The sequence below is a fragment of the Antechinus flavipes genome, chromosome 2 (genome assembly GCF_016432865.1).
Source record: "Antechinus flavipes isolate AdamAnt ecotype Samford, QLD, Australia chromosome 2, AdamAnt_v2, whole genome shotgun sequence".
In the NCBI taxonomy this organism is placed as follows: domain Eukaryota; kingdom Metazoa; phylum Chordata; class Mammalia; order Dasyuromorphia; family Dasyuridae; genus Antechinus; species Antechinus flavipes.
Window position 1 is genome coordinate 260,507,993 of NC_067399.1, and position 10,875 is coordinate 260,518,867.

A 10,875-nucleotide genomic window follows, 5' to 3' on the forward strand; every position below is an offset into this window, starting at 1 on the left:
AGATCTTACAAGAGGCTAATAAATGAAGAGATAGCCTATAATGTTTCCTATTTCTCACTCCCCAAAACTAACTAAGCATGTCAGTGAAATAAATATTGCTTGTCAGTTCAAAACAGTTTCAAGTATCTTTCCCACTGTCCACACCATTGCTGTAGACAATCTTCATCTCTAGTCTTTTTGGTTAGGGAGCACAAAGGCAGCAGACTGCACAGGATGTTAAAGCATTATTTATGTATATTTATAGACTGGAGAATGGGGTGCTTGTGTACAGCTGCAAGAGCCATGATGGGTCAGGCAAAACCATGGAGAATTCTTACTCCAGAACATCCCCATACTGATTTTTCTTCTGTTCTGGATCTGAACACCCTTGAGAGGCCTGCTCTGTGGAAAAAAAAAATGAAAGAGACACTGTCTACTTATTATTATTATTATTATTTGTATTGATTTCACAGAGGGAGGAATGGAAACCTGATATAAGACCATATTGCTGAGGAGGAGACTAGGAAATGGAGAGAGAAGGTAACTGTTTAGCTCTCTGAGATCAGTTTCCCAAAATATTTTTATAAATCTGGCTTTAACCTTGTATTGGGTAAGTAGGGCCTGCAATGATGCACTCTTTGGTTTGCAATTTATACTCGATTCCTTATAAAAAGCAGCAACCATTTTCCTAGAAGCTCATTGATCTTAGGGCATAATTTCTCTAATTGCTTTACATCCTCCTTTCTTTCATACTTATAGCTCAGGGTTCCCTGAAAGAAAGTTAAGGTAGTCTACTCACTGTCTGGCCCTTAGGCTCCTCTCACCTGGGGAATGGTCCTGTGGTAGCTGTCCGGTCTCCAAGAAGAGCCAGAGATCAGAGCATTTCTGTGTTTCCACTCGGGTCACTGCATAGCTGCCAACTGAGCCAGCAACTAAGGAAGCAGAATGTACTCCAGAAGGTGGGAAAGGGGGAGGGACAAAGGCTCATCTGAGGCTTCTTTAGCCTCCCTCAGCTCTTTGGGAACAGGAAGGCAGGGGTGGGGCTAGTTTCTACCCGGCAGAGGTAGGAGTGACTTGGGTAGAGGGCTGTCAGGCTGCTTGCTTTTACCCCTCCTCTCCCTATCCTTTTCTTTCTTTATGGAGGACTGATTGAATGGGATAGGTCAGGGTCACGGATTGGCATGTCAAGGCTCAGCAATCCTCAATCTACAGACATCCTCCCCGCCCCTCCCCCCAACTCATCCTTTCCCACAAACTTCGGCTACGCACCCATGGCCAGCAGCACGGTCCACTGCATAGGATAGGGCAGCTTTCTCTGGAAGAGCTTCTGTAGGAAGAAGGCTGCACCCGTACCTGCTAATGGCCAAGTCCCGGATTAGTCCGACCCCGCTCTTGCCCAGTGCGCTCTGGCCAAGGAGGGGGTCACCTCAGGGTAAGAGTGGGGATGGGTACAGAGGGCCAGGGTAATCCCGTCGGCATAGGAGCCAGCTCGCCCGCCTACCTGTGATGAACGTGACGATGCCTTTCATAAAGGCTTGGGACTGGCACGCAGCGTACTCCCGGAGCCCCTGCGATGAGCACAGGTTTAGATGCCAGCCCCCAGCAGACCCTCCCACCACAGAGGGACCACCTCCAAACGCCAGGAGACTGCTCCTGCACGCCCGACACCCACCCTGTGCAGGCGCCTCTCCCGCTCCGGGCTCCTGGGGGGCCTGACCCTCCATTCCCAAGGTTGTGCCCTCGTTGCTCACCGGGTGCCTGGCGGCCACTGCATCATCCACTCGGGATAGGCCCAGAGTAACCATTGCTGAGTGAGAGGCAGAAAGGGAAGCCGGGAGTGGGCGGAGCGGAGAGGGAGGGAGTGGGCGTGGCGGGAGGGAGTGGGCGGGGCTGAGATAGCTGAGCCAGCCCAGGCCTTTGGCGCTGCGGCGACTTTTCTTACTGGAGCTGGGAACACAGAGCAGCTCCGACAACTCCTGCGAGCGTAGCGAGAGTGAAAGGGTGAGATGGTGGGTGTGAAAGTGAGAGTGTTTCTCTTTGTGAGAGGGGGTGAGATTGAGACTGCTTTCTCTGCGTGGTTGTTGCATTTAATATGCTCTGGGGTTTAAAATCTGAAAGGACTTCATTTTTTAATGAATTTTTTTTCAATTGTCAAGTACTTATTTTTTCCCCTCCCACGTCCCTCTCCTCACAAAACAAACCCAGTCCCAAACCAAAAAATCAAAAACTCTGTGACAAATACGGCTAGTCAAGCAAAACAATGTTCCAAGTTGGCTATGTCCCAAATTATGCACGTTTTAGTCCATCACCTCTCGGACAAGGGGTGGGCAGTATAAGCAGTGGCCCTCTGGGCTCCCAGGTGATCAGAATTCTTGATTCTTTCAAAAGTGTTCGTTTTCACCACATTGTTGTTATACTATGAACTGACTGTCCTTAAGCTCTATTCTACATCAGTTGGTGGAAACCATATCCTTTTCACCATTTCTTACAGCACAACAATACTCATTACATTCATTAATTTGTTCAGTTACTTGACAAAGAATTGGAAATTGAGGGGATTCCTATCAGTTGGGAAATGGCTAAACAAATTAAGATATATGATTGTGATGGAATATCATTGTACGTTAATACATGACTAGCAGATCTTTTCAGTACTGAAATGATTCAAGACAATTCCAATAGACTGATGGAAAGTGCCATGCGAATCCAAAGAGAACTATGGAGACTGAATGTTCATCAAAGCATAGTATTTTCACCTTTTGTTGTTGTTTATTTGCTTGTCCCCCCCTTTCTTTTGTGTTTTTCCCTCCATTCAATCTGATTTTTCTTGTGCAACATGATGAATATGGAAATATATTTAGAAGAATTGCGTATGTTTACCCTATACATATTGCTTCTGTCTTGGGGAGGGAGGGAAGAGGGAGAAAAATTTGGATAATAAATTAAAAACAAATAATACATAAAATTTGTAAAAATACACATATTGTTATTTTAAAATAATAATAGCTTTTTATTAAAAAAAGCATTCACTTTTGCAAAACCTAGTGTTCCAAATTTTTCTCTCTCCTTCCCTTTCTCTCACCTCCCCTAGACAGCAAGTAATCCAATATAAGTTGAACATGTGCAATTCTTCCAAACATATTTCCATATTTGTCATGCCATGTAAGGAAAATCAGATTAAAAGGGAAAAAATTGAGAAAGGAAAAAAAAAAAAAAAACCAAGTAAGCAATAACAACAACAAAAAGGTGAAAGTACTATTCAGTTAACCACATTCAGTCTCCGTAGTTCTCTCTCTGGATATGCTGGCTTTCTCCATCACAAGTCTATTGGAATTGACCTGAATCACCTCATTGTTGAAAAGGGCCAAACCCCTGCATCACATAATCTTGTCATTGCTGTGTAGTAGTAAAATATATATAAGAAATGACTAGTAGAATAATTTTTAAAAAACACTCTGGGAAGTCTTATAGGAACTGACGCAAAGTGAAGTGAGCAGAACCAGAACAATAATGTATTTTAAGGATGATCAGTTATAAAAGATTTAGCTATTCTTTTTTTTTAATGATAGCCTTTTATTTTCAAAATACATGCAAAAAGATAGTTTTCAGCATTCACCCTTGCAAAACCTTGTGTTCCAAGTTTTTCTCCCTCCCCTCCATCCTCTCCCCTTGACATCAAGTAATCCAATATAGGTTAAACATGTGCAATTCTTCTATACATATTTCCATATTTATCATGCTGCACAAGAAAAATCAGATCAAAAAGGGAAAAAATGAGAAAGATAAAAAAGGAAGCAAACAGCAAAAAAAGTGAAAATACTATGTTGTGATCTACATTCAATCCCCACAGTTTTCTCTCTGGATACAGATGACTCTGATTAAGACATCACAAGTCTATTGGAATTGGCTTGAATCACCACATTGTTGAAAAGAACTACATTCATCAGTTGATCATCATATAATCTTGTTGCCGTATGCAGTGTTCTTTTGGTTCTACTCACTTCACTTAGCATCAGTTCATATAAAGACAAGCTATTCTGAAGAAGATAAAGATTTAAGATAGCTTCAAAGGATCCATAATGAAAAATGTTATCCATTTCTAGAGAAAGAAAGCTAATGAATTCTTGAGTGTAGACTGAAGTATACTTTTAAAACATTCTTTTTTTTGCATGCTTTCTTTGCAATATGATAATATAGAAATATGTTTTGAATGACTTCATATCTATAATTGATTTCATAATGTTTGTCTTCTCAAGGGGTGAAGAAGGGACAGGTAGAAGGGAAGGAATTTGGAACTCAAAAATTTTTTAAAATGAATGTTAAATTTTTTTTACATGTAATTGCAAAATATTTAGTGAAATAAATTAAAATACATTAAAAAATTTGTTCAACCATAATCTGATTTCTACTTTCTTAATTTTCAGTTCTTTGCTATTACAAAAAGAGCTTCTATAAATGTTTTTGTATAATATAGAATCTTTTCCTCTTTCATCAATAAAACTCTGGGTGTAGGCCTAACAGTGAAATTGTTAGGTCAAAGGGTATGCACAAGTTAATAATTTGGGGAGTGTAGTTCTAAACTTTTATCCAGAATGACTGGATCTATTCACAACTCTGCCAACTGTGTACATGTGCTCCTCCTCCCACTCTCCACACTCAACTATTTGTCATTTTCAATTTCTGTTAGTTTTACAAATCTGATGGGTGTCAAGTGGAATATCAAATGTGCTCAATTTGTATGTTCCTAATTATTAGTGATTAGAAACATTTAAAAAAATATGGCTATAGCTATAGCTTGCATTTTGTCTTTGGGAACTGTTTGTCCATATCAAGTGAAGAATGGCTTTAATAAACAAATTTGACTCAGTTACTTATATATCTTGGAAATGGAATTTATCAGAGAAATTTCTAAAAATTTCCTCCTGCTCAGTGAAGATTTTCCCCCCTAATCTAAGTTGAATTAGGTTTGTTTCTACCAAACTTTTTACTTTTATGTAATTAAAATTCACCCTTTTATCTTCTGTGATACTTTCTATCACTTGTTTGTATAAGAGTGTCAAATGCAGTGACTGATGGCAACAGAAGGAAGTGGAATATATACTAACTTTAGTTGGAAGGCTTCAAATTTTATTTCTCATATATTTACTTATGTGATCCTGGACATGACACTCAATATCTTTGAGCCTTCAATGGGGTTAGACTAGATGACTTTTAAGGTTCCTTTTTAGCTTTAAATCTGTAAACCTAGATTGTTAATTTTTTTCATTTATTTTATTTTATTTTATTTTTTATATAATAACTTTTTATTGACAGAACCCATGCCAGGGTAATTTTTTTACAACATTATTCCTTGCACTCAATTCTGTTCCGATTTTTCCCCTCTCTCCCTCAATCCCCTCCCCTACATCAAGTAGTCCTATATATGTTAACTAGATCACAGTATATCCTAGATACAATATATGTGTGCAGAACCAAACAGATCTCTTGTTGCACAAGGAGAATTGGATTCAGAAGGTAGAAATAACCCAGGAAGAAAAACAAAAATGCAAACAGTTTGGATTAATTTCCCAGTGTTCTTTCTTTGGGTGTAGCTGCTTCTGCCCATCATTGTTCAATTGAAACCGAGTTAGGTCTCTGTCAAAGAAGACTGTTAAATTTTTTGAGGATAAGAATAATTTTTTTATCTAGACTTTATGTTCCCCATAATCTACACAAAGTCATTTAATAACTGTTCATTGAATTGAATGCAATAAATATTGGAAAGGAAGAACATATAGGATGTAGTAAAAGGTTGAATGGGTGTAATGTTCTCTTTTGGTTCAGTTTTCTTGGGGGGTCTGGGAGCAGCAGCTTTCGTTTCAGTTCAGTAATCACCACAAGTGCAGCCAGGTGTAAAAGTCCAAATACTTTATTATCTCTTTCAAAGTCCTACCTCCTTCACTTGGGTCTTGGCTAGTTTTCTTAGAAGCCTTCCGGAGTCGTGGTTTCAGTGGAGAAGCGAAGGGGCAGAGCCTGCCACCACAGTTCTGATGAAGATGGAAATGAATAGTCCAAGGGCTTGTGCTTCAGCCTCCAGCCTTCTGTCTTCTCTGTCCTCTGAATCTCTCCGAATCCAAAGGTTTGTGCTTCAGCCTCCAGCCACCACAAAAGTGGATGATGAAATGAATCTGTTTCAGCCTCTAAGAGCTTCTAGTGCACTTGTCTCTTCTGGCCCTGAGAGCTTCTCCTCTGTGGCTCTCAGTCCCTGCTTATATGCTCCACACTGAGTATACACCAATCATTATATCACTAGGAAATCATTATGTGTTGTAGGATTAAATCAAACATACTGAACCATGCCAAACCAGATAATCAATGTCTCTATCAATTCTACTCAATATCTTGTAAGCATTCTTTGTTTCAAGTTCAGAGTTCTGGCCCGTAACAAATGGGAATTAGATATGTATCAAAGAAATTGAAAAGAACCAAAAAACCGAAATAACCAAGCCCTAGTAGGAATATGGTACCATTTTTAGAGGTAAGAGTCAGAAATAGGAAGGTGATAAGGCATGCTACTATGTGTAAGGGAAGGGTCTCAAAGTTTTTGACATCTTGAGAATCAAGTGCTGTGTGAGAGTATGTAGATTGAAATATGTTACACAGGCAGTTCAGAAGTGGGGACTGTGATTATGGTGGCTAATGGTATCCTGTCATGTAGTCTGGAAACTTCAGCTTTACTTAGGATCTTAGGAATGCACTAGTTTTAGAGCAAAAGAATTATTCTGACAGCTTGTATGGAAGATATGTTGAAAGAGGGGGTGAGAAAAGAAGAGTATGGATATAGGAAGAGGGAGGAGGGATTGTATTGTATTGTGGTACCAATAGCAATTGTTCAGAAATGAGATAACAAGATAGCAAGATAGACTTGGATAACACAGTCTATAGATTGGAGGTAGAAGGAAGATGGGGTCATTGGGTTTGTTTATTTTTTTTTTCTTAATAGCACTTTCCAATTACATTCAAAGATAATTTTTAACATTCATTTTGTAAGATTTTGAATTCCAAACTTTTTCCCTTCCTCCCTTCCCTTCATGCTCCCCAAGACAGCAAACAATCTAGATTATACATGTAATAGTTATTTTAAGCATATTTCCACATTAACCATATTGTAAAAGAAAAATCAGAACAAAAGGAAAAAAAAGATGACAACCAAAAAGAGGAAAAATATTCTTTGATCCACATTCAGTCTCCATAGTTCTCCCTCTGGTTACAGATGACATTTTCTCTCCCAAGTCTATTGGAATTGTCTTGAATCATCACATTGCTGAGAAGAGATAAATCTATTATAGCTGATCATCATACAGTTTTCTTGATACTGTATACAATGTCTTCTTGGTTCTGCTCAATTCACTCAGGATCAGATCAGGTAAGTCTTTCCAGGCTTTTCTGAAATCAGATTGCTTATTATTTCTTATAGAACAATAATATTCCATTATATTCATATACCATAGCTTATTTAGCCATTCCTTAATTGATGAACATCCATTCAATTTCCAAAAAGAGCTGCTACAAATATATATTTTTTCATATATAGGTCCTTTCCCTCTTTTATGATCTCTTTGGGATACACACCCAGCAGTGACATTGCTGTATCAAAGGGTATGCTCAGATTTATAGCCCTTTGGGCAAAGTTCCAAATTGCTTTCCAGAATGGCTAGATCAATTCATAACTAGGTGGGATCATTATTGTTCAAAAAGAGAGAATTCATCACTAAGCATTTATTAAGCTGCTACTATGTATAAGGCGAAGGGTCTCAGAGGCTGTTTTCCTAGTTTAATTCCCTCATTTTGCAGATGAGGAAACACAGGTCCAAAAAAATCATAGAATTATAGATTCAGAGCTGGAAGGGATTTTAGAAGTCACATAATTCCATGTTCTTATAAGAGAAAGGAGAGAAGAAGATGAAAGGATTATAAGTAGAGAGCTTGAAAGGACCTCAGAGGCCATGGGGTTTGCCAATCTTCCCCCTTGATAACTAAGGAAAGAGAGGTCATAGCATCATAGATAATTGAGAGACTTAAAAGATACCATTGAGTCCAATTTCTCCCTTTTGCAGATGCCCAAGATCACAAGGTAGTATACGTCAGAGCCAGGAGGCAATAAACTCAGAATGTGAACTTGGGTCTTCTATCTCTTGGCAGCTGGGTGGCAAATGGGTAGAGTGTAGAATGCTGGACCTGGAGTCAAGAAGACTTCCCAGACACTTACTACTTGTGTGACTCTGGACAAGTCATTTAATTCTGTCTCAGTTTCCTCATATATAAAATGATCTGGAGAAGAAAATGGCAAATTACTCCAATATTTTTGCCTAGAAAACCCTAAATGGGATCATGGAGAGTTGGACAAAACTAAAACTTCTGAACAACAGCAAGAACTCCTTTCTCTTAGATCAGCAGTCTGTGTTGATGGAGTGATTAATTATATTGATGAAACCAAAGATTGTTATATTTTTTTCAGGATTCATCAGTCAATTTATTGAATATTTACTAAGTATGTGCTCAGTTCAGTATTAGGCACTGTGGTTACTAGAGGAAAACAATATAAGTGGTGTTTACCCTTAAGGTACTTAATACATTCTTGGAAAAACTAGAATCAAAGATGATTCTAAGGTCCCACATGTATACAAAAGTTATACAGATAACTCTTTCTATAGTGTTTAGGCAGTAAAGAAGTCAGTAGAGACAGTCTCTTCTGAACCTTATCATGAAATGCTCAAACTGTGCATATTCTTTGACATTGCCGTTCTGTCCCTTTCTGCCAGCAGTGTTCCAAAGGACATTGAGTGGCAGTGCCAGTTGTGGTTGTGGTAAGAATGTACATGATTTGTCTCCAAATTCTGATGGTTTTGGCAGCAGGGGAGGCAAAGGATGAAAAACTGCCGTTTTCTGTTTTTGCTTTGATGCCCTTTCATCCCCATATTCATGGCTCTGTAAATCATCCTTGATACTGGAGTAGGTGGATGGCCTACTATTTCAATAACACATAAGGCTATTCTGTAGACAATAATTATGAAAGGAATTAAGGGAGCAGAGAATACTGGAACTGGCCAGTTGGGCAACAGATAGTTCTTTCCCTTCCTGGGGAGGGGAAAGGGGGGGAGTCAAAACTCATTATCAACAGTGCCTTTCAAAAAGTTGAACTTTTTAAAATCAAGAATTTTAGAAAGAGAGAACTCTGGATCTCCCCAAATTATCGGTTATTATTAGTCATTTCTCTCACAAGTTAATGTCTGAAGCTGGATTTGAACTCAGATCTTCTTGACTCCAGGCCAAGAGCTCTATCCATTGCATTACTAGTCTCTAAGGAAATGGGAAAAACTTACATTCTGAGGGTGGAGGGGCAATTGGGGTGAGATTGTAGCTGAAAAGAAAGGGAGGCTTGGTGGGGATTAGGAAGGAAGCAAAAACAAAAAATTAAAAGGCACATGTTCTTGGCAGCGAAACTTCAGCTATTTAAACATCTTGAAAATGAGACTTTTATCAGAGGAACTTGCCATTGGTTGCTGACTGTCAGAGTCTGAATTAATAAAATGGAGCCTGAGGCTCTTGGGTTCATTGCTTCCTGATCTTTCCTCTTTGGTGGAACTTCAGCCTTCCATAATTGTCCTTTCATTCCTGGATCCTTCATTCCTTTTTTTCAGAGGTTCAGCAAAACATTGATCTCTGGGGATCAATGGGAAGACTCTACACAGAAAAAAAAAATCTATTTTATTCTTTGTCTGATTCTAGCAATCCTGGCTCTTTGAAGATCCGGCAGATATTGGGGGGTGAGGAGGGATTTACTTGATGATGAAGATGTTGATGAGGATAGTGGTGTTGGTGGTGGTGGTGGTGGTGGTAGTGATGATAATGATGATAGAGAGGGAGGAGGAAAAAAAAAAGAAACCTAGTTGAGTTAACCTGCTTGTAGGAAATAGAAAGCCAAGAAAAATAAGAGCTAATATTGATAAGAGACTTTGCAAACCCTCAAGTGTATATAAATGCTACCTATTATTATTTAAATATTCACAAAAGGCATATCCAATATTTCAGTATTACCTAAAAAAATCTGAGATTTCTGATACTATAGCTCCTGAGCTGTCCCCAACAAGCTTTCCCTTAGTGATTGATTAGTAGATATTAATTAAGTTTTAGGAAAGGGATTTTTTCAGAAGTTACAAGTTTGAACACTTATTATAAAACATTCCTTCTAAATATGAGGTAGATGTGGGAGGGTCCTCTTCACACATAAGTCTATTAGGAGAGACTTTGCTCAAATTTATAAGTACAATGGTCTTGAGGTGCTTGTGTGAATGCACGTGGCCAAAGGGGTACCTCCTAATTCTTGGTCCTAGAAGTTCTTTTCTCTCTTCATGGAATCCTCATAAAGTTTGCCAGGGTACATCATTGGTGATGGATGAATCATTCTGCTGCTCAGCTGGGCTGTTACTCATGGAACATGACATCTCAGCTTAGTGGGGCAACTACTCTTGGGCTAAACCAGGCCAGTTACTTGGTCTGAAATAGCTCTAGACCCTGCACACAGGGCTCACAGATGGGCATATTCTTCTCCAGGTTGCTGGTCAGTTATCTTCTAGCTTTTGTGGCTGCTGCTCGTGGATTCTGCCACAAACTTGGGTTGCTGCGAGGATCTTTGATGTGAGCTGTGGCTCTCCCAAACTCATCCATTTGCCTCTCATTTTGAAATTTTCATTTTTGTAAAATCAGAAAAGAATAAACTTTTTTTTTTTTTTTTTTTTTTTTAAAGAGGCACCACGTGCTCACTGTCACTAGTTTGGAGAAATGTAGCCAGCTCTCCCTCCTCCAGTCATCAGCACCACTCCTCCTATTCTAAACTGTCTTAAAAAAGACTGTGAG

At 39.1% G+C, this 10,875-nt stretch overlaps 1 protein-coding gene across 2 annotated transcripts; it reads right to left on the reverse strand.

Moving 5' to 3' along the window:
- Positions 1-211: 211 nt before the first annotated feature.
- Positions 212-1,845, reverse strand: TMEM141 (transmembrane protein 141). Of its 2 annotated transcripts, none has more exons than XM_051982985.1 (5): positions 1,731-1,845; positions 1,481-1,547; positions 1,249-1,332; positions 804-911; positions 212-381 (listed from the first exon to the last, which is right to left on the reverse strand). In XM_051982985.1, exons 1-5 carry the CDS (start codon positions 1,782-1,784, stop codon positions 314-316), a joined length of 381 nt encoding a protein of 126 aa, XP_051838945.1. In that variant the 5' UTR covers positions 1,785-1,845; the 3' UTR covers positions 212-313. The 2 variants fall into 2 exon arrangements, with proteins under 2 accessions (XP_051838945.1, XP_051838944.1); XM_051982984.1 differs by having other exon boundaries at positions 1,249-1,335.
- Between the last annotated feature and the right edge of the window lie 9,030 nt (positions 1,846-10,875).

Bases quoted from the DNA above. Each gene is read 5' to 3' on its own strand.
- TMEM141 (XM_051982984.1), bottom strand. From the start codon at position 1,784: ATGGTTACTCTGGGCCTATCCCGAGTGGATGATGCAGTGGCCGCCAGG. The intron at 1,548-1,730 runs GTGAGCAACGAG...TGCTCATCGCAG, and splicing joins CAGTGGCCGCCAGGCACCCG to GGGCTCCGGGAGTACGCTGC. The intron at 382-803 runs GTGAGAGGAGCC...TTTTTTCCACAG, and splicing joins ACCACAGGACCATTCCCCAG to AGCAGGCCTCTCAAGGGTGT.